At 41.9% G+C, this 23,715-nt stretch overlaps 2 protein-coding genes across 3 annotated transcripts in view; both read left to right on the top strand.

Annotated features, from left to right (window-relative positions):
- Positions 1–838: 838 nt before the first annotated feature.
- Positions 839–9,502, top strand: atp6v0b (ATPase H+ transporting V0 subunit b). The gene is made up of 8 exons (XM_046359941.1): positions 839–1,115; positions 2,183–2,231; positions 2,441–2,524; positions 4,360–4,437; positions 6,071–6,140; positions 6,445–6,496; positions 6,801–6,991; positions 7,143–9,502. Exons 1-8 carry the CDS (start codon positions 1,049–1,051, stop codon positions 7,167–7,169), a joined length of 618 nt encoding a protein of 205 aa, XP_046215897.1. The 5' UTR covers positions 839–1,048; the 3' UTR covers positions 7,170–9,502.
- A 658-nt stretch (positions 9,503–10,160) lies between these two features.
- The window catches only part of b4galt2 (UDP-Gal:betaGlcNAc beta 1,4- galactosyltransferase, polypeptide 2), a 151,563-nt gene continuing 138,008 nt past the window's right edge, over positions 10,161–23,715 (top strand). For both annotated transcript variants that reach the window (XM_046359934.1, XM_046359935.1), the window contains exon 1: positions 10,161–10,899. The gene's annotated coding sequence lies outside the window, so the exon portion shown is untranslated. The remainder of the gene's footprint in view (positions 10,900–23,715) is intronic.

Raw genomic sequence — 23,715 nt, 5'->3', positions numbered from 1 at the left:
GAGCATGGTGCTTGCAACAACAAGTTGTAGGTTAGATTCCCATGGGGGACCATTATGAAAATGTATGAGCTCACTACTGTAAGTCGCTCTGGATAGGAATGTCTGCTAAATGACTAAAATATGATGTTGAAAGATAAGGACATTTGTTTTTTACGTAGGCCTACATAGTAGGTCCATCGCTCAAATAGCCAATATTCCTGATTCCAGACTGAACTTGAAATGGGCAAATAATAATGCGTCACTTTTTTCAGTTTCTTCATTTCTGAACAAAACGTTTAATTTTGGGTTCTTGTCACCAGTCATGTGCACATTTAACCAGTGATGTAGCGCCATCATGTGGTCATGGTTTAACACTGCAAGGAGCTGAATTACAAACAACTGTAATTTGCACCTTACTACTTCTATACAGTCTTTGCTCACTGGAAACAGAGAGAAAGAGGTGAAGCCATAGTATATACAAACATCTTTGCTGGGAAATAATTATATATTTGTGAAAGTTGAAAGACAAACCAGGAACTCAAGTTTGTATTTTGGAATTTAGCTTACATCATGAGATCAACATGCTATTTTATGTTTCTATATGCCTCTGTATAGTTTATTTTACTTGCGGAACTACATTTTCTTAGAAGCGCGAAAAAAATCGCATCAATAAAATAACCGTAGCCTAAAATAAAATTAAAATAAATAACCGTAGCCTATAGTGTGCAGATTGCCCAAGTGCTGGTCTAAGGTCGGTTTTGCGTTATGACCTGTGAATGAAAAAGTAATACAAAGTTTAGATGTACAACTGGTCCTACGTCTGTGCCTGTGAGCTCCCGCGGAAACTGGCACGAAGAAGAAGAAGGAAGTGGAATTACGTTTGTTGTCACCGTCACATGCTCAAGTCAAGCTCGATCAGCTGACTGCATCCCTTCCCTTTTGATGGATAGATTTCCCTTCCTCAGTTGAACCATTTTGGGGTTATTCAGACCGTTCGACGTCAATTGTAAAGACAAAACTGAAGGTAGCATAGTGAGATAGTCCGGAAAATATCGCGGTTTGGGTGATCATGAACGGACACGCCATTCTCTACACCGGGGTCACTTTGGCCTTCTGGAGTACCATTCTCATCGTCGGTAAGAACGTTTTAGCTACATTTGCTAGCTATGGTAATGGGCTTAATAATGATAGTAAATATATAATGCATTTTGTAAATATATTCCTTTCATTCATTCGATTGTATATGTCTGTGTCGTGCTTCACAGGCCGTGCTGATTGCCAGCTAACGTAAGCCTGTTGCGATAGCTAGCGGCAACGGCGTAAACTCATCTGGGTCTGCAATGATGTGCTAGCTTGGTAATAGCTAGCCTGCCTGACAAATAGAGCTAACTAACTTCCTTGAATTATATGTTGTGCACCTTTGGCACAGTCGACCAAAAGGTAGATTATCTAGCTATTCGTATGTAAGAATTCGACTAAACGTGTATGGAAGTAACGTTAGCTAGCATATCACTGCAGAGTCAGTAGTCTGATTAATCAGATTGTAATACACAATTCATTGGTGTATAGACAGCCTGACGCTAATGCATGCGAAGTCTGGTTAATGTTCGTTACAGGCAAGAATTTTTAATACAATTACATTTAAACTTACTCTACCGGGTGTCCTTAAACTACTCGAAATTTGAAACAAAATAGCCACATGGACGTAACCGGTAGAGTAAGTTTTAAATGTACAGTCATTTTATTCGACATTCTGCCTTGTAAGCATTTACACGATTTGGTAGGCATTAACCTCAGGCCATATGTACACAATTAATTGTGTAGTACAGCATGATTAATCAGACTAGAGAGCCAGATAGTTAGCTAATGTTCGACTGCATAAGGCAACCCTGCATTAAAACTTTTTAAAAGCATACTGTTAAGTATAGAACATTCTGTTAGTTACATCATTTATAGTTGCCATAGTTATCTAGCTCACTTGCTTGGCTGCTAGAGTAAGGAAAATGGGAACTGAAACACTTGTCATGTGGGGGTGAGCTATCACACTTCTGACACTTAATCATTTCTGACACATTTTTGTTCTGCAGCTCTGTGCCTTTGCGTGTACTGTTACTGAACTGTACTGCAACACACACACATGCATAAACCAATGAAAATGTTTGCATACTTTGCAATGCATAACCTGGATTGGTGCTTTTTTCAGGTATTTGCTACACTATCTTCGACCTTGGATTCCGCTTTGATGTGGCATGGTTAGTATGACACACAATCCTTGTCTTAGAACATCATATTATAGACGTACGAATAGAAATCAATTTTATATTCTGAGCCTGGTGCTGATTACTGGTGGTAACATTTCAGAAAACAGTCTGGTGTTTTTTCCCCCACCCAGAAATCTTAGCCTAGGCTAGATCATGGAACATCTGATTTTCATGGTGAAATTGTGCGCGCTCTCCCACAGGTTTTTGACAGAAACCTCGCCCTTCATGTGGGCGAACCTTGGAATTGGCTTGGCCATCTCGCTCTCTGTTGTTGGAGCTGCTTGGTGAGTACTCTTCAACTCCCCCTGAGTGTTTCTTCAGAACAGTCCCGTTTTGAATTTGGAATAGAGAAGTTTAGACTTGAAAATTGAAATAGCAACTAGTGTCTTGTCCCCATCCTATTCCCCATTCCATGTAGGCTATATTTCTCCTGTTGTATGGCATGTCCTTTTAATGTTTACAGTGGGGCAAAAAAGTATTTAGTCAGCCACCAATTGTGCAAGTTTCATCATAGGTACACTTCAACTATGACAGACAAAATGAGAAAAAAAATCCAGAAAATCACATCGTAGGATTTTTTTATTCTTATTTGCAAATTATGGTGGAAAATAAGTATTTGGTCATCTACAAACAAGCAAGATTTCTGGCTCTCTCAGACCTGTAACTTATTCTTTAAGAGGCTCCTCTGTCCTCCACTCGTTACCTGTATTAATGGCACCTGTTTGAACTTGTTATCAGTATAAATGACACCTGTCCACAACCTCAAACAGTCACACTCCAAACTCTACTATGGCCAAGACCAAAGAGCTGTCAAAGGACACCAGAAACAAAATTGTAGACCTGCACCAGGCTGGGAAGACTGAATCTATAATGGGTAAGCAGCTTGGTTTGAAGAAATCAACTGTGGGAGCAATTATTAGGAAATGGAAGACATACAAGACCACTGATAATCTCCCTCGATCAGGGGCTCCACGCAAGACCTCACCCCGTGGGGTCAAAATGATCACGAGAACGGTGAGCAAAAATCCCAGAACCACACGCGGGGACCTAGTGAATGACCTGCAGAGAGCTGGGACCAAAGTAACAAAGCCTACCATCAGTAACACACTACGCCGCCAGGGACTCAAATCCTGCAGTGCCAGACGTGTCCCCCTGCTTAAGCCAGTACATGTCCAGGCCCATCTGAAGTTTGCTAGAGAGCATTTGGATGCTCCAGAACAAGATTGGGAGAATGTCATGTGGTCAGATCAAACCAAAATATAACTTTTTGGTAAAAACTCAACTCGTCGTGTTTGGAGGACAAAGAATGCTGAGTTGCATCCAAAGACCATACGTAGAATGTATGCACACATGACTGTAAGTCGCTTTGGATAAAAGCGTCTGCTAAATGGCATATATATAACACCATACCTACTGTGAAGCATGGGGGTGGAAACATCATGCTTTGGGTCTGCTCTTCTGCGAAGGGACCAGGATGACTGATCTGTGTAAAGGAAAGAATGAATGGGGCCATGTATCGTGAGATTGAGTGAAAACCTCCTATCAGCAAGGGCATTGAAGATGAAACGTGGCTGGGTCTTTCAATATGACAATTATCCCAAACACACCGCTCGGGCAACGAAGGAGTGGCTTCGTAAGAAGCATTTTAAGGTCCTGGAGTGGCCTAGCCAGTCTCCAGATCTCAACCTCATAGAAAATCTTTGGAGGGAGTTGAAAGTCCGTTTTGCCCAGCAACAGCCCCAAAACATGACTGCTCTAGAGGAGATCTGCATGGAGGAATGGGCCAAAATACCAGCAACAGTATGTGAAAATCTTGTGAAGACTTACAGAAAATGTTTGACCTCTGTCATTGCCAACAAAGAGTATATAACAAAGTATTGAGAAACTTTTGTTATTGACCAAATACTTTTTTTCCACCATAATTTGCAAATTCCAAAAAAATCCTACAATGTGATTTTCTGGATTTTTTTTCCTTCTCATTTTGTCTGTCATAGTTGAAGTGTACCTATGATGAAAATGACAGGCCTCCTCTTTTTAAGTGGGAGAACTTACACAATTGGTGGCTGACTAAATACTTTTTTAGCCCCACTGTATACTAAATTGTGTCCTTGTTTTACAGGGGCATTTACATCACAGGTTCCAGCATCATAGGAGGTGGTGTAAAAGCACCACGGATTAAAACAAAGAATCTGGTCAGGTAAGCTATTAAAAAGGGAATGGAACCAGTCCCCCCCCCCCCTTCCCCCAATAACAGCTAATTTTCTATTTCCCTCTCCCCACTCAGACCACTTAAAGACAGTCCTATCAAAATTCTTGCTTGAGAACTTGCACTTGCTAAGAAGCATTTTTTTTCTTTTGACCATTTTAAAGCTACAATATGTAACTTTTTGGGTGACCTAACCAAATTCGCATTGAAATGTGAGTTATATTTTTTTAAGCAAGTCTAAGAAGGGAGACCTGTTCTATATGTGCTATTTCTGTGCTTCCCGTTCTGAAGTTTTGTTTTTGCATCTATTTCGGTTTTGTACACTAGCTTTAAACAGCTGAATATACACTTTTGGTTCTGGAAAATATATTTCAGTGGTTTAGATGGTACAATGATTCTCTACAAAAATGACTGCTTGTTTTGTCACAAACTGAAATTACGTGAACTATTTGAATTTAGGCAACCAGGAAATGGCAGAGAGATGTGTGCATAGTGCATCTTGAAGATATATTCGGTAGTACTGGCACTGAACACAGGGGTGCCATTTTTAAACCCTACAGAGCTTTTGAAATGAGGTTAGCAATGCTTACAAGTAAAATCCCATAGAGAATGCTTATGAACACATTGTGAAAATGTATAGTTTCTGACCTAAGTATTTGCAGGACAGACATCCCAGCCCATAAAGTTAAACAACTAAAAAATGCTACTCGGCTTGCTGCATGCACAAAACAAATATTAGGCCGTGAGGCTCCTGATCCAGGATTCTCTGCTTTTACCAAGTGACGCTTGGTTTTGGAAGAAGATGGCCATGTAGCTAAGTGCTTAACTAGCTACTAAATAGCAAACCAAATGCACAACTGCAGAGCATTTAACACATTTTAGACAGTTAACTTGATAATTTTAAGATGTCTAGCTGGTAAACATTTAGTTGTGATTTCTATACTGTAACTAGATCACCTGGCATGTGCTGCACGACAGTGAGTGACTCACAGGGGTCTCTTTGACATTGTGTGCTTGTAAACAAAGAAACGAGACTCGGGACTACTGGTAAACTTCATGTAACAGTCGAAATGAAGAACACAATCTTCTGTCTCTTAACATATTGAACAAGTTGACTGCAGGTATTTACTTAAAAAGTAGCTACAAATATTCATATGTATTAAGACTTCAAATAAATAGGTTTGAAGGTATAGAAAAACTATACTGGGACTATTTCCAAATACCCTGCTATATGTTCTACCACTCAAACCTACACAATAAGGTACTTAATTGTTACCCAGAAATGATTTGATATTGGGATAAAAACAGCTCCATTGGACTTTTAAGATGAATGCATTAACTGTAAGTCGCTCTGGATAGGAGCGTCTGCTGAATGACTAAAATGTAGAATCTGTGTTGTGGACCGGTTTCACAGACTCAGATTAAACCTGGTCTTGAACTAAAAAGCACTGTCAATGGAAAATGCTTTTTAGTCGATGTCTGGATCTAAGAAACAGGCCTTGTGTGCTTTCTGTGTAGGCATAAAACTTGTATATCTGTATGTGCGTACTGTGTTAAGTTTGCATCTTTCCGATCAATCTACTACAAATGTAATTATGCTGTGGTTGTCTCCTCCCATCCAAAGCATTATCTTCTGTGAGGCTGTAGCCATCTATGGGATCATCATGGCGATCGTTATTAGTAACATGGCTGAGGTAAGCAAGAGCGGGATGGCATACTTTGATCATCATTTGTGCCCTTTTTACATTTTCACTAGTGATTATGGTGATTGCATTCCAAATGGCACTCTATTCCCGAGTGTAGTACTTTTGACGAGAGCCTGGTCAGACAGTGCACGACTGTATATATCGAATAAGGTGCTATTTGGGACTGAACTTGTGGCTCCTAATTGTAGCCTTTTACATAGGACATCTTGGAGCAGAGCTCTGAATCTCCCTGGTGTGTGATAATGTAGTAGACGGCACAAATGTAATTATTTCTTTACATCTCTTTTTATAGAGCTTTAGTGGCACCACACCAGAGACCATTGGGGCAAGGAACTACCAAGCGGGTAAGAAATGAATGGTTGGTCGGTGGGTGTTGCTTAGCCTCGTCCCAGATCTTTCTCCTCTTGCCAACTCCATTGTTAAGATTGAAAATCACAGCATTGTTTGGCATGACGAGTTAGCATGATAGCACAAACACACTGGTGCTCAGGCGAGGTTTTGTTTGGCACCAGTCCTTAAAGTCCAATAGGATAAAGGCAGGCACAAGTAAAGTAGGCACATCTTGCCATTGGCTTAGTTAAACAGTGCACTGAAAAAATACAGCTGAAGGAAATGCTGTGCTCTTGTGATTGTGTTCTCTGCTAACAGGCTACTCCATGTTTGGCGCTGGTCTTACTGTGGGATTCTCCAACCTCTTCTGTGGCATCTGTGTTGGCATCGTTGGTAGTGGGGCCGCCCTGGCAGATGCTCAGAATGGCAGCCTCTTTGTTAAAATCCTTATTGTGGAAATCTTTGGCAGTGCAATTGGGCTATTTGGAGTGATTGTGGCCATCTTGCAGGTAACTGACATTCTTTTGACATGGTCCCCCCCCCCCCCTGATTGAATAGCATCATATTCTATCATATTCCGTATCTGATTGCCTCAACCAAGTATATGTTTGCCTTTTTATTTTATTATTACATACTTGATCAAATGTCTTTTTCTTGTAGACGTCGAAAGTAAAAATGGGTGACTAGAAGATTTATCTTCAATATGACAAGATCAATGGAAGACAAAGCTGGACAAGCAGATGTATTGTGTAAATACATAGTAAATGATTTAAATGTATTTTCTGTCTGATTGTTTTGAACCATCATTTGCTGAAGAGTGACATATTTGCACCATTTTGTCTTAAAGGAATGCAGCCAAATGGTTAGATTAAACTGCAGGTGTTTAAGACAAAATCCTGTCCCCTTTGAATACAATTGGTCTTCATAGTATAGTGGTACATATAATTAGAACCTAGAAAACCTGGCTTTCCCCACGTACGTTTACTGTTGTCTCAATCTATCACAATTGAAAGGGCCACTAGACATTTAGGGAATGTATTTCGTAGTAGGGACATTCTTTCAAAATATATTTGATTTCATTAACATCTGTATAGGATTTGTTACCCGTGATCAAGCGTGGAATGCCACTATTTAACATCTAAGGTTCCCAGGTTTGGTTTGACACACATATGATTTCTCTGGTGGTGAACATGCTTGCTGTTCTGTTCATTACATGGAAGTGAAACATTTCAACAATGTCGTAATTTGTATTGAATGCCTGTAAAAATGTGTTTGAAGTATTTGAACTGTTTGTTTGCAAAAGTCGTAATGTATAACAAAGCAAATTATTATATTTATGACTGATGTAATCTGTGTTATTCCATTAGTTTCAGTTACGGTATATTTTTCCATGACTGGTGTAAGTAACCTTTTCTGCAGTAACACCGAATGAATCAATATGTGTGGGTACAAGGGTGCTCTAAGGAGATATTACACTGTAGTTGGTCAGCTGTCATTATTCACTCTTGTTTTGATGTATGCATAACATTTTGGTAGGCATTCTTCAGTCCTGATTGGTTAAACATTTGAATTGTAAATTGTTGTGTGTACAGTATATATAAAGGGCACATGTCTGTTTCTTTGTGAAGCATGAGGGTGTTTACCATTCTGATGCAAGTGGTCTTTATCCACGGTGAGAACTGTTGCTGATGAATATAAGTATTATCTGATTTCAAGTGACCATAGATAATGTCTGTTTTCTCCTTCTCAGGTCTGTAATCCCCTGTAAACTATCCATCTGTGGAGAGTTAAATGTAGATGTTTTCCTCAAGACCAGTTATCCGCGTCAGTGTTTCCCCTTTATCCGTTTAGCAGCGGCGCACTGTAGAGATTTTATAATGTAGATATATATACCCCAAGACGACACCCTGCTCCCACTACCTCTGCCACCGCTGCTGAAGACCCCCACCCATTACTTCTGCCACCACTGCTGAAAAATCTTAGGGGAAACGCTGCATGTACATTTTCTGCTTTTCTTCAGTTTTTTGTTGTTGTAATTTTGAGTTTAAATGATCTGAGCTCCTTGTCTTTCCACTGCTGTGAATGGGCTGATATGCACACTCTTTTGGAGAGATGGTACTCGAACAGAACAGCGATAAGAACTTTCTCAGACCAGTTGGCCTTTTACTTAGTTGTGATTTTGTTTGTCGTTAGTTTTTTTAAAAAATTATTTACGGTGTTACTGATAAGACAATTAGCTTGAGCCCTTAAATTAAAATGAACCCTAGAGTCTGACTTCCATTTTAATGTTCATAACATCCAACTTGCTGTGACCATGTGTTTGTCCCAAATGGCATCCTATTTCTTACGTAGTGTACTGCATTTGACCCGAGCCCTTTGGGCCCTGATTAAAAGTAGTGCCATATAATAATCAGGGTTCCGTTTGGGATGCATTTGACTGTATTCTTATGGGGGTCTCCAACTGAGTGTTCCATCCTGTCCTCACCAACTGTACATGTATAGTATTTTTATTTTTTAAATGTATGTAAAAGTTAATGGTATTTATCCATGGAGATGAAAGATCGTTTGGCTGATCCCTATGGCAAAAGGCCCAACAAGATCATTTGAAATAGTATTTGGCGTGGGTTTCATACATTGATCCAGCTTTGTTCATTACTTTTGAGCATTTCTAAATGGACCTTTGGTGTAATACTGGGTTGGCCATCCTGGTCTTGGAGAGCCTCGGTGCTGAAGGGTTTCACTTGAATGGATGACATTTGGATTGAAAGTCCAACTTGTTGATTTAAAAGTATGCTGCTTGAGAGATGGCCATGAATGCACATGGCTTACATTGAGGCCCTCTAGGTCCTTGGTTGGTCGCCTATTGTAGTGGTGTCATTCCTAATGTAAAGGAAGATTTCTAGATCATACTTCAGTGAGTGTTTAATATGTTGATGTGGTGAATCCATTGTTTTGACATGTAAAAGTGGGTCCTCTTTACTTCATAATTGTCCTTGAAAGAATAAAATATTCCAACCTGATTGTTCAATCAAATGAATCAAATGTTTTTTATAAAGCCCTTTCTACGTCAGCTGTTGTCACAAATAGCTTTACAGATATGGGGCCTAGTGGCCAGGGAAAAACTCCCTAAGGGAAGACAGCTAGAGTGGAACCGGCCTCGGGGGGTGACCAATCCATTTCTGGCTGTACAGTGAGTAGTTAATTTTTTTTGTGTGTGGTTCTGTCTTATGTCCAGTTCCCACTCTTTGTAAATATTTGTTACCCACTAGATGGCGCTAGATACGTATTTTTATATTTACCGGGGACCTATCACAGCGTTTGCCTCTCCCTTAATGCTCAGTTACAACATTTGAAAAAGTGGGGGATGCTACATTTGGCATATTAATTCAATTACTTTTCTTGACTTTAGAAATATAAAGTTGTACCTCACAAATGAGGTAATTATTTACATTTACTGAAGTGCTAGCTTTTAACTGCAGACTACTAGAGATGTGCAGTGCAATAATAGGACCTAGTTAAAGCTCCCTCTAGTGGCAGAATACACGGGTGTTTAGACTATCAGAGATCCCGTACTGAAGAGCGCGAGACCAGAGAGGAAGACGGAAAAAGAGAGGCTCGACTGCGCCCAAAATCTGTCCGCGCGAAAATGAGAGTTAAGCAGACCAAGTTGGGGAGTTTTTGTATGGACAATGAGTGTCGAATTTGTTGAAAATAAAAGTGAATTGATATTTTGATAGGTAAGGCTTATTTGGTTGAATTGAAGTTTGATCATGCTTGGGTTGTTACAAGTGTACCGATTAAAGTGTAATGCGCGTGACATTTGGATAAAACATTTTTCATATCGGAGTTGTGACTGTTGTTCACACGCATATCTGCCCTCTCATTGGCTAGAATGTTCCCATCTGATCTCGCCTCCTCCCGCCTGCCTTTCGCCTTTGTGGACATATATTTCCATTGTTAGAGCGGCCAGTCGACCATCTTGTCAATATAATAGATAATCTTCGGCGAGAGAAAACTGCTATAGACTCCTTTTTTTTGTCTTCATAGCCACATTAAAACGTAACGGACTGTCGGAATTAGGAAGGTAGAATATTTACTACCCTATATTTGCCCTCCGTAAATAATCAAACAATGAGGCATTCATATCTCCCATGTCTGTTATATGGCAAAACGTTTTGATCAATGTGTCTGCACGAAAAATGAAATGACCGATTTATATAATCAGAAATAAATGAAACGCACTCCAGGCTTTACTAAGTGGATATTACGTGCCTTTTAACGAAAGAGAGCAGGTTTTCGTGAGGACTTTTTGTTATTTCATTTAAAAAAATGACATTTACAGATTTCATGTAAAAAGGTTGCTGCAACAACAAAGACCATGCATTCATAGGAGAGGAGGATTGCTTGCTACCTTAAGGTAAGAATACATTATATTTCATTTGTTCATCATCGCATTTTGTTCTTTAGTTTTTCATGTATTTTTTACATTTAGCCTGCCATTTGGATTCTTCTTTATTATCCTATACATCTGCATTTATCAACATGTATATGTTTACTGGTGGTTATTGATGTTTTATTGTACAATTTGCTTTGTTGTCATGCACATTTTGCTGAAGCATGCTGCTGCTAGACCCGCCATTCTACATGCATTTGCAACATCCCTTTTGTCAAGTGATCAAAACGTTCGACATTATTTCAACAAGCCGAAAGGTCCTTTGATCAGAGATGGAACGATCCACCCGGGCAGCATGCAGTGAAGCTCTCATTCTTCCAACAGTTATCTAGTTATTTATAAGATGTTGACAAGTTGCTCAAAGTATTATTTACTATCTACATAATAACTCACGAAATACAGAGCTATTTCTATACGGCTGTTTTCATCTAGCTCTATAGGCTACAGTTAAACTCAAGTGAGATCAAGATGCAGCCTACATTGTTTGCTGAAGTTTTAGGCTACAAGCTATATAGCCCACATAGTGTAAGTAGAGATCGCTATATCTTGATCAGAAACTGGTTTTCACATCAATGCTATGTATCCTCAGCTTAGTTTTCCATGTCAAATGTACCCATTTGGAAATGCTTCTGTGTCATTATGTGCATTGATGCGATAGTGTTTGTAGGGCAAAACTGATCATGGATGCATTCACTTCGCTGAACTCTTATTTTGTACAAGTGGTTTCACTGACCTCACTTCAGTCAGTCAATGACAGGGTCATGATGAACTTTTCCGGGCTCAGGATAAATGAATGGAACCCACAATAACAGTGGTGGAAATGTGTTTTACACAGTTGGGCTACTTTGCTCCAATTGTATCCCTCCTGATCATAAACAAATCACAAAATAATCAGGAATAATATGTTGAGCACCATCTGATTTTGGTTTGTGCACCCTGTTTTAGTGGCCTTTGTGTATAGCAATGCATGTGGTCCATAGCCTGAGAGCCCACCCTCCAGGGTGGCCAAAGCCAACATGGTCACAGAGCGATTTGTATTATTCTGTATGTAAATCTGAGAATCCCTGTTTGGTATGTAACAAATTACAATTTGTACAATATGCTACTAATTTGTAAAACATATGATACAGCTGAAGTCGGAAGTTTACATACACCTTCACAAAATACATTTAAACTCAGTTTTCCACAATTCCTGACATTTAATCCAAGTACAAATTCCCTGTCTTAGGTCAGTTAGGGTCACCACTTTATTTTAAGAATGTGAAATGTCAGAATAATAGCAGAGAGAAGGATTTATTTCAGCTTTTATTTCTTTCATCACATTCCCAGTGGGTCAGAAGTTCACATACACTCAATTAGTATTTGGTAACATTGCCTTTAAATGGTTTAACTTGGGTCAAACATTTCAGTTAGCCTTCAACAAGCTTCCCACAATAAGTTGGGTGAATTTTGGCCCATTCCTCCTGACAGAGCTGGTGTAAGCGAGTCAGGTTTGTAAGGCCTCCTTGTTCGCACACACCTTTTCAGTTCTGCCCACACATTTTCTATATGATTGAGGTCAGGGCTTTGTGATGGCCACTCCACTCCATCTTGCCACAACTTTGGAAGTATGCTTGGAGTCATTGTCCATTTGGAAGACCCATTTTACGGCCAAGCATTAACTTAACTGATGTCTTGAGATGTTGCTTCAATATATCCACATAATGTTCCATCCTCATGATGCCATCTTTTTTGTGATGATTTCTTTTGAGTTTCCCATGATGTCAAGCAGAGGCACTGAGTTTGAAGGTAGGCCTTGAAATAAATACACAGGTACACCTCCAATTGACTCAAATGATGTCAGAAAACTTCTAAATGATGATCAGAAACTTCTAAAGCCATAACATCATTTTCTGGAATTTTCCAAGCTATTTAAAGGCACAGTCAACTTAGTGTATGTAAACCTCTGGCCCACTGGAATTGTGATATAGTGAATTATAAGTGAAATAATCTGTCTGTAAACAATTGTTGGAAAAATGACTTGTGTCATGCACAAAGTAGATGTCCTAACCGACTTGCCAAAACTATAGTTTGTTGTCAAGAAATTTGTGGAGTGGTTGAAAAACAAGATTTAATGACTCCAACCTAAGTGTATATAAACTTCCGACTTCAACTCTGTTACAAAGTCTAATTTGTTGTGCCAACTTTAACTAGGTGGCTAACGTTAGCTAGCTAGCTATAGTTACCTCTAGGGGTTAGGTTTAAGGGTTAAGGTTAGGGGAAGGGTTACCTAAAGGGTTAGGCTTAGCTAACATACAAGTAGTTGCAAATTAGCTAAAAAGTAGGTTGTAGTTGCTAATTAGCTAAAGTTGTCTGTGATGAGATTCGAACGCACAACCTTTGGGTTGCTAGACGTTTGGATTATATGACCACCCATCCACCCCCACCCCAACCAACCAACCACCCTCCTTTTGTTTTTGTCTTAAGTAACTTTCTATCTTATGGAACCATAACAAACGTAATATGTCATACTAATTTGAGGGTCCTGTATTTACGTGTACTATGTTACGTCTAGTTTATGTGACCAGTCTGTGAAAGCAGGTGAGGAGTGACTACTTCCTTAGGACTGCCATTCACTTAATGCCACTTGTTTCTTACACAACTGGAAGGACAAATATCCAGTTGTGTAAGAATTTGGATCTGTGTTTGATAGACCCTTAGCATACTTGAACTAATGACCGTGCACGTTTAAAGTTGAAATGAATTACATTTGACTTCCGTGTAAAGAATAAGCCAGTGCTTTGTTCCTAGGATGCCTACAATTGAAATGTTGATTGTTCCTGGCAGTTTGTTTGTGAAGGAGTGTTCTATTCTTTCAGGTTAATTCAATGTTGAGTTTTGTTGTCATGGGAACAGCCAGACCTGAGCAACAAAGGTGGCAGTTGGAGAGGACTGCTTTGCTCTATACATTGACTTGGTGTTTTGTCTAAAACCCAGCCTATTCAGAGCTGTAAATTGTGTTTCATTCAAAATCTCAAAAGATGTGTCCTTGCATACATTGATTCAACTACAGTCTGAGAGCGAGAGGTTCACTTTAAAATAAGGATTGTGTGGATCAATACAGATAGGAGTAATCATTAATTGCGTTGTATTGCAAAGCCCAAATTTTTCAAACCAAATGATTAATGACGGTATGGCACTTAAAAAATATGTACTATGGTAGTTATTGTTTGGTTTGTAAATAAATTATTTTTAGCTCATTATAGACATACAGCCCATAATATCCCCTATCGGTGTTGTAGTAGATTTTAGTTTGTTGCTGTAGTGTTTAACAGAGAATCAAAACTGCCCAAAACCTACCCTGAATCGCAGGCTGTCCCCATAAAACCTTCCCTCCACCCAAGCACTTCATTTATTTTTTGGCTCTGGAGCCAAATGAGCAGCTCGATCTGAGGAAGCAGAGAGAGAGGCAAGGCAAGGCAAGGCAAACCTATATTTGATGGTGGAGAGACTTTAGAGCTTAGCAACTCTGGAGCATGGCCACAGAGGCCTTCTGTGTAGGCTATGTATTGAAATAGGCTAGCTACACACTGTGAAGATAGCAATCTCAATAGAAATATGGTAGGAATGCTTACAATCTCAAGTAATGTATAATCAACATGTCGTAATCAGTAATGTGTAGCATATGAAAGGAAGCACAGGGGTGATGTGATACCCCCTTGCACAGAGCAGAGATCTGGTGCATCCTACTGTCATTGTTGATGAATGTAATGTTGTCCCTTGAGTCAAAGCCAGCAGAACTGTATAGTACTGTACTATCATAAGAACCTTGGTGGGAGAACATCATGGGAATGTTCTGGTACAGTCAAATCAAATCAAATGTATTTATATAGCCCTTCTTATATCAGCTGATATCTCAAAGTGTTGTACAGAAACCCAGCCTAAAACCCCAAACAGCAAACAACGCAGGTGTTGAAGCACGGTGACTAGGAACAACTCCCTAGAAAGGCCAAAACCTAGGAAGAAACTGAGAGGAACCAGGCTATGAGGGGTGGCCTGTGCCGGGTGGAGATTATAACAGAACATGGCCAAGATTTTCAAATGTTCAGAAATGACCAGCATGGTCAAATAATAATCATAGTAGTTGTCGAGGGTGCAACAAGTCAGCACCTCAGGAGTAAATGACAGTTGGCTTTTCATAGCCGATCTTTAAGAGTATCTCTACCGCTCCTGCGTCTCTAGAGAGTTGAAAACAACAGGTCTGGGACAGGTAGCACGTCCGGTGAACAGGTCAGGGTTACATAGCCGCAGGCAGAACAGTTGAAACTGGAGGAGCAGCATGACCAGGTAGACTGGGGACAGCAAAGAGTGGCTGACAGTCGTGGCCAACAGTTTTGAGAATTAAACAAATATTAATTTTCACAAAGCCTGCTGCCGGAGTTTGTATGATGGCAATTTGCATATACTCCAGAATGTTATAAAGAGTGATCAGATGATTTGCAATTAATTGCAAAGTCCCTCTTTGCCATGCAAATGAACTGAATCCCCAAAAAAACATTTCCACTTCATTTCAGCCCTGCCCAAAAGGACAAGCTGACATCATGTCAGTGATTCTCTCGTTAACACAGGTGTGAGTGTTGACAAGGACAAGGCTGGAGATCACTCTGTCATGCTGATTGAGTTCAAATAACAGACTGGAAGCTTCAAAAGGAGCATGGTGCTTGGAATCATTGTTCTTCATCTGTCAACCATGGTTACCTGCAAGGAAACAAGTGCGGTCATCATTGCTTTGCGCAAAAAGGGCTTCACAGGCAAGGATATTGCTGCCAGTAAGATTGCACCTAAATCAACCATTTATCTGATCATCAAGAACTTCAAGGAGAGTGGTTCAATTGTTGTGAAGAAGGCTTCAGGGCACCCAAGAAAGTCCAGCAAGCGCCAGGACCGTCTCCTAAAGTTGATTCAGCTGCGGGATCGCGGCACCACCAGTACAGAGCTTGCTCAGGATTGGCAGCAGGCAGGTGTGAGTGCATCTGCATGCACAGGGAGGCGAATACTTTTGGAGGATGGCCTGGTTTCAAGAAGAGCAGCAAAGAAGCCACTTCTCTCCAGGAAAAACACCAGGGACAGACAAATATTCTGCAAAAGGTACAGGGATTGGACTGCTGAGGACTGGGTTAAAGTAATTTTCTCTGATGAATCCCTTTTCCGATTGTTTGGGGCATCCGGACAAAAGCTTGTCCGGAGAAGACAAGGTGAGCACTACCATCAGTCCTGTGTCATGCCAACAGTAATGCATCCTGAGACCATTCATGTGTGGGGTTGCTTCTCAGCCAAGGGAGTGGGCTCACTCACAATTTTGCCTAAGAACACAGCCATGAATAAAGAATGGTACCAACACATCCTCCGAGAGCAACTTCTCCCTACCATCCAGGAACTGTTTGGTGATGAACAATGCCTTTTCCAGCATGATGGAGCACCTTGCCATAAGGCAAAGGTGATAACTAAGTGGCGCTGGGAACAAAACATCGATATTTTGGGTCCATGGCCAGGAAACTCCCCAGTCCTTAATCCCAATGAGAATTTGTGGTCAATCCTCAAGAGGCGGGTGGACAAACAAAAACCAACAAATTCTGACAAACTCCAAGCATTGATTATGCAAGAATGGTCTGCCATCAGTCAGGATATGGCCCAGAAGTTAATTGACAGCATGCCAGGGTGGATTGCAGAGGTCTTGAATAAGAAGGGCCAACACTGCAAATATTGACTCTTTGCATCAACTTCATGTTGTCCATGTCAATAAAAGCTTTTGACACTTATGAAATGCTTGTAATTATACTTCAGTATTCCATAGTAACATCTGACAAAAATATCTAAAGACACTGAAGCAGCAAACGTGGAAATTAATATTTGTGTCATTGTAAAAATGGCCACAACTGTACAATGGTAGAGCTTTGTTGATGCATAAATAACCTTGTTTAGTATTCCGATATTTATTTAATTTCTGGCTTGAATATTTGGCATGTAGCCTATGAATAATATTTGATTGGGATTTGATAGTAGAAGCATCACAGACCTTCCTTGACAAGAGTGTCTATCCGTTTTCCATTAGTTGAAATGTGAAACACGCAGTGTTTCTGTCATGTTTTGTCTTATATTATCTTGTCATTTTGCTTTTCCTTCTGTTCGTTTTCCCCCTGCTGGTCTTTTTAGGTTCGTTCCCCTTTTTCTCTCTCCCTTCCTCTCTCTCTTCTCTCTATCGTTCCGTTCCTGCTCCCAGCTGTTCCTATTCCCCTAATCAATCATTTAGTCTTCCCACACCTGTTCCTTATCTTTTCCCCTGATTAGAGTCCCTATTTCTTCCCTTGTTTTCCATTCCTGTCCTGTCGGATCCTTGTCTATTGTTCACCGTGCTGTGTCTGTGTATCGCCCTGTCGTGTCGTGTTTCCCTCAGATGCTGCGTGGTGAGCAGGTGTCTGAGTCTGCTACGTTCAAGTGCCTTCCCGAGGCAACCTGCAGTTCTTGATCAAGTCTCCAGTCTGTTCTCGTCATTACGAGTAGAATTATGCCTTTTGATTGTAAAGTTACTTTACTGGATTAAAGACTCTGTTTTCGCCAAGTCGCTTTTGGGTCCTCATTCACCTGCATAACAGAAGGATCCGACCAAGAATGGACCCAGCGACTATGCATTACATTTACATTTACATTACATTTAAGTCATTTAGCAGACGCTCTTATCCAGAGCGACTTACAAATTGGTGCAATCACCTTATGACATCCAGTGGGACAGTCACTTAACAATAGTGCATCTAAAACTTAGGGGGGGGGTGGGGTGAGAGGGATTACTTAACCTATCCTAGGTATTCCTTAAAGAGGTGGGGTTTCAGGTGTCTCCGGAAGGTGGTGATTGACTCCGCTGTCCTGGCGTCGTGAGGGAGTTTGTTCCACCATTGGGGGGCCAGGGCAGCGAACAGTTTTGACTGGGCTGAGCGGGAGCTGTACTTCCTCAGTGGTAGGGAGGCGAGCAGGCCAGAGGTGGATGAACGCAGTGCCCTTGTTTGGGTGTAGGGCCTGATCAGAGCCTGGAGGTACTGAGGTGCCGTTCCCCTCACAGCTCCGTAGGCAAGCACCATGGTCTTGTAGCGGATGCGAGCTTCAACTGGAAGCCAGTGGAGAGAACGGAGGAGCGGGGTGACGTGAGAGAACTTGGGAAGGTTGAACACCAGACGGGCTGCGGCGTTCTGGATGAGTTGAAGGGGTTTAATGGCACAGGCAGGGAGCCCAGCCAACAGCGAGTTGCAGTAATCCAGACGGGAGATGACAAGTGCCTGGATTAGGACCTGCGCCGCTTCCTGTGTGAGGCAGGGTCGTACTCTGCGGATGGACTATGGATTCTCTCTACTCTACTCTCGAGTTCCAGGGAGCGATGCTCGACAGACACGAGCAGGAATTGTCTGCTGCTCGGCATGCCGTTGAGACCCTGGTCGCTCAGGTCTCCGACCTCTCAGGACAGTATCAGAGTCTTCGTCTCGTGTCACCAGCTACTTCCGGTTCTTCCGAGCCTCCGGAACCTAGGGTTAATAACCCACCATGTTATTCTGGGCAGCCCACTGAGTGCCGCTCCTTTCTCACCCAGTGTGATATAGTGTTCTCTCTCCAACCCAACACATACTCAGAGAGAGAGCTCGGATTGCCTACGTCATATCACTCCTTACTGGTCGGGCTCGGCAGTGGGGCACAGCTATCTGGGAGGCAAGCGCTGAGTGTACTAACAATTATCTGAACTTTAAAGAGGAGATGATAAGGGTTTTTGATCGCTCAGTTTTTGGGAAAGAAGCTTCCTGGTCCCTGTCTTCCCTATGTCAAGGTAATCGATCCATAACGGATTACTCTATAGAGTTTCGCACTCTTGCTGCCTCCAGTAACTGGAACGAGCAGGCGTTGCTTGCTCGTTTTCTGGAGGGACTCCACGCTAAGGTTAAGGATGAGATTCTCTCTCGGGAGGTTCCATCCAGCGTGGATTCTTTGATTGAACTCGCTATTCGCATTAAACGACGGGTAGATCTTCGTCACCGAGCTCATAGAAGAGAGCTCGCGTTAACTGTGTCTCCCCTCTCTCCGACACTACCGTCTTTCCCCACTGACTCAGGTGTTGAGCCCATGCAGCTGGGGGGTATTCGCATCTCGACTAAGGAGAGGGAACGGAGAATCACCAACCGCCTCTGTCTCTATTGCGGTTCCGCTGGTCATTTTGTCATTTCATGTCCAGTTAAAGGCCAGAGCTCATCAGTAAGCGGAGGGCGACTGATAAGCGCTACTAGACGGTCCTCTCCGTCAAGTACATGTACTACCTTACCGGTCCATCTACGCTGGACCGGATCGGCAGCTTCCTGCAGTGCATTAATAGACTCTGGGGCAGAGGGCTGTTTTATGGACGAAGCCTGGGCGCGGGAACATGACATTCCTCTCAGACAGTTAGGGAGCCCACGGTCATGTTTGCCTTGGATGGTAGTCCTCTCCCCAGTATATTATATGAAACACTACCTTTAACCCTCACTGTATCTGGTAACCATAGTGAGACCATTTCTTTTTTGATTTTTTGTTCACCTTTTACACCTGTTGTTTTGGGTCATCCCTGGCTAGTGTGTCATAATCCTTCTTTTGATTGGTCTAGTAATTCTATCCTTTCCTGGAACGTTTCTTGTCATGTGAAGTGTTTAATGTCTGCTATGTCTCCTGTTTGTTCTGTCCCCTCTTCTCAGGAGGAACCTGGTGATTTGACAGGAGTGCCGGAGGAGTATCATGGTCTGCGCACGGTCTTCAGTCGGTCCAGAACCAACTCCCTTCCTCCTCACCGGTCGTATGATTGTTGTCCTGTTCTCTTCAAGAAGCGTTTTGCATCCGCTCCTATCCTTGTTGCACCTGACGTCACTAAACCGTTTATTGTTGAGGTTGACGCGTCGGGGTGGGCGTGGGAGCCATTCTGTCCCAGCGCTCCGATACTGACGATGGGGTCCACCCTTGTGCGTATTTTTCTCATCGCCTGTCACCGTCGGAACGTAACTATGATGTGGCTAACCGCGAACTGCTCGCCATCCGTTTAGCCCTAGGCAAATGGCGACAGTGGTTGGAGGGGGCGACCGTTCCTTTTGTCGTTTGGACTGACCAAAGAACCTTGAGTACATCCGTTCTGCCAAACGACTGAATGCGCGTCATGCTCGTTGGGCGTTGTTTTTCGCTCGTTTCGAATTCGTTATTTCTTATTGCCCGGGTACTAAGAACACCAAGCCTCATGCTTTATCCCGTCTCTTTAGTTCTTCTGTGGCTTCTACCGATCCCGAGGGGATCCTTCCTGTTGGGCGTGTTGTCGAGTTGACTGTCTGGGGAATTGAGAGACAGGTTAAGCAAGCACTCACGCACACTGCGTCGCCGCGCGCTTGCCCTAGTAACCTTCTTTTCGTTCCTGTTTCTACTCGTCTGGCTGTTCTTCAGTGGGCTCACTCTGCCAAGTTAGCTGGCCATCCCAGCGTTCGGGGTACGCTTGCTTCTATTCGCCAGTGGTTTTGGTGGCCTACTCAGGAGCGTGACACGCGCCGTTTCGTGGCTGCGTGTTCAGACTGCGCGCAGAAGAAGTCTGGTAATTTATTTTCTGCTTCTGCTCCTGGTCTTGCTGGGTCTCAGTCTGTTCCCTGCCATCGCATCTCTCCTGTTCTTGTTCCTGCCCTTGCTGTGTCTCAGTCTGTCCCTAGTTGTTACTCTCCTGGCCTGTTTGGTCCTGTTTGCTCTAAAGCTTTCAGTTCTCTACCCGTGTCTCATTTTTTTTTTAGAGTAGTACCCTAGTTTCCCTTTTTTTCGTTTTTTTCCGTTACGGTCCTGAGGAGAGGAGTTGGGTTCTTTCTCGGGACGTGCTGGACCGTTTGTGATCTATGATTTCCTCCGTTGCCGCCAGTGTTCCTCCTCTAGAGCGCCAGGAGGCGCTCGGTGAGTGGGGGGGGTACTGTCATGTTTTGTCTTATATTATCTTGTCATTTTGCTTTTCCTTCTGTTCGTTTTCCCCCTGCTGGTCTTTTTAGGTTCGTTCCCCTTTTTCTCTCTCCCTTCCTCTCTCTCTTCTCTCTATCGTTCCGTTCCTGCTCCCAGCTGTTCCTATTCCCCTAATCAATCATTTAGTCTTCCCACACCTGTTCCTTATCTTTTCCCCTGATTAGAGTCCCTATTTCTTCCCTTGTTTTCCGTTCCTGTCCTGTCGGATCCTTGTCTATTGTTCACCGTGCTGTGTCTGTGTATCGCCCTGTCGTGTCGTGTTTCCCTCAGATGATGCGTGGTGAGCAGGTGTCTGAGTCTGCTACGTTCAAGTGCCTTCCCGAGGCAACCTGCAGTTCTTGATCAAGTCTCCAGTCTGTTCTCGTCATTACGAGTAGAATTATGCCTTTTGATTGTAAAGTTACTTTACTGGATTAAAGACTCTGTTTTCGCCAAGTCGCTTTTGGGTCCTCATTCACCTGCATAACAGTTTCTGACAAGGGTCAGCAGACTGAACTGTGCGTGTGCTCTGCTCCACAGTATTGGTGGTAACCGGGCATGAGTGTGAAGTCTGATATCTGGGACCCTCTCCTCCAGCTATGAGAACATGTCTGTTATGTGATGTTACACAACATGGATTATTAAGGGTTGTTCCCCTTAAATGGCATCACTCTCTTTACCCCTCTATGTTCATCTGTGTTGAGATGAGTGTGCTGGTGAAGGAGAATGATTTGGTTTTATTATTCTGAGTCAGTGTATTGGTATTGGCCACCATGGCCAATTTTTTCAAACCAAACTATTAATGACTGCATGGCACTTAAGAAATATGTGCTATGATAGTTATTGTTTGGTTTGTAAAGAAACCCCCCATTCTTTACATACTCCTAGTAATAGCTCAAGCCCAAGTATCCACGCAACTTTCCTTTCCAGAAATAAAATATATATTATTAAATATATCTCGTTTGTACAGGGCTGTTAGTTTACATCTTCTATGCTGTGCAAGGTAGGCCTACCCCCCCCCCCCCCCACCCACGAGAGGTGTCTGTGTGTGCGTGCCAGTCAGAAGGTGAGGGGTGTTACTTTCTCAGAGTGGTTAGCATGAGCATAATGCCATTCCAGGCAAGAGGGCAGTGACACACAGTTTGCCCTTCACACCCCGTACTGTCTTTGTTTATCTAGTCTTTAGTCTCTTAGTCTTTTGACAAGCAACACCTCTGACTCCTGTAGGACTGACTCTATGGGCCTTGAGCCAACAATGTGACGTTACATTTTACACAAAGCTATGCCAATTTGGACCAATAGTCTTATTAGATGTTCTGGAAAATGTGTTGTTTTAGCGTGATGTCTCGCCTTGTGAGGTGTTGATTTACTTAATGTTTGTTTTTGTATGCCTCTATGAATGCAGAATGCTGATCTAAGTCTATGAGCTTATATACATTGGTGGCATATCATTGAAGCACATTATTACACTCAAATAATAGCTCAAATGCAACGTGTTATTCATTAGAATAATATGTCCCACTTCCCCTTTACATTTTGTACTTTGCACGTTTTGTAAACCAACACACACTGCTCTGTTCTGTTCTATTCTATCCTATCCACACCCATATCAGGTGGTGACTCACTGCATAATGGTGGAATCAATTTTCAACAATCTTTTTTTATAAATCTAGAGATCTCATGCAATCAGGAGTATGTGGACATTTCGATCAAATCTACTCATGGTATTTTGAGTGACTCAGATCTCTGCAGTGCCTGTGTTTTGATGTGTTACCAAAACAGTGTCAAGCCTTGTGTTTAGGAATGACTCCTGCCAACACATTTTCAATTACACTGCATTGTGTACAATGATTTACAGTGGCTCCAGTAAGTATCCACACCCATTGACTTTTTCCATATTTACAGCCGGAATTTAAAATGGATTAAATGTATATGTTTTGTCACTGCCCTACATGCAATATCTCATAATGTCAAAATGGAATTATGTTTTTCAACATTTTTACAAATGATTGCAAAATGAAAACCTGAAATGGCTTCAATCAATAAGTATTTCTTATTGCAAGGAGTAAAAATGTGCTTAACAAGTCACATAATAAGTTAAATCGACTCACTCTATGTGCAATAATAGTGATTTTTAGTAAACATGATTTTTGAATGTGACTACCTCATCTATGTCCCCCCCGCACATACAATTATCTGTGAGGTCCCTCAGTCGAGCAGTGCATTTCAAACACAGATTCAACCACAAAGACCAGGGAGGTTTTCCAATGCCTCGCAAAGAAGATCCAGGTGTGGAAATCTCTTAGAGACTTACCCAGAAAGACCCACAGGTGTAATCCACAGGAGGTTGGTGGCACCTTAATTGGCGAGGGTGGGCTAGTGGTAATGGCTGGAGCGGAACAAGTGGATTGTATCAAATAAATACATCACCCACATGCCATTCCATTTACTCTGTTCCAGCCATTATTATGAGCCGTCCTCCCCTCAGCAGCCTCCACTGGTGCAATCAACTCCAAAGGTGCTCCTACAAAGTATTGACTCAGGGGTGTGAATACTTATGTAAATTAGATATTTCTGTATTTAATTTTCAATAAATGTACAAATGTTCTAGAAACATGTTTTCACTTTGTCATTATGGGATATTGTGTGTAGATGGGTGAGAAAAAAAAAATGTAATCCATTTTGAATTTAGGCTTTAATACAACAACATTTTGAATAAGTCCAGGGGTATGATTACTTTCAGAAGGCACTGTGTCTATATACACTAGATGACTGACA

Source organism: Oncorhynchus gorbuscha, linkage group LG08, assembly GCF_021184085.1.
Source record: "Oncorhynchus gorbuscha isolate QuinsamMale2020 ecotype Even-year linkage group LG08, OgorEven_v1.0, whole genome shotgun sequence".
NCBI lineage: Eukaryota > Metazoa > Chordata > Actinopteri > Salmoniformes > Salmonidae > Oncorhynchus > Oncorhynchus gorbuscha.
Note: the sequence above shows the minus strand (reverse complement) of the source record. Positions and strands in the feature narration are given on the sequence as shown.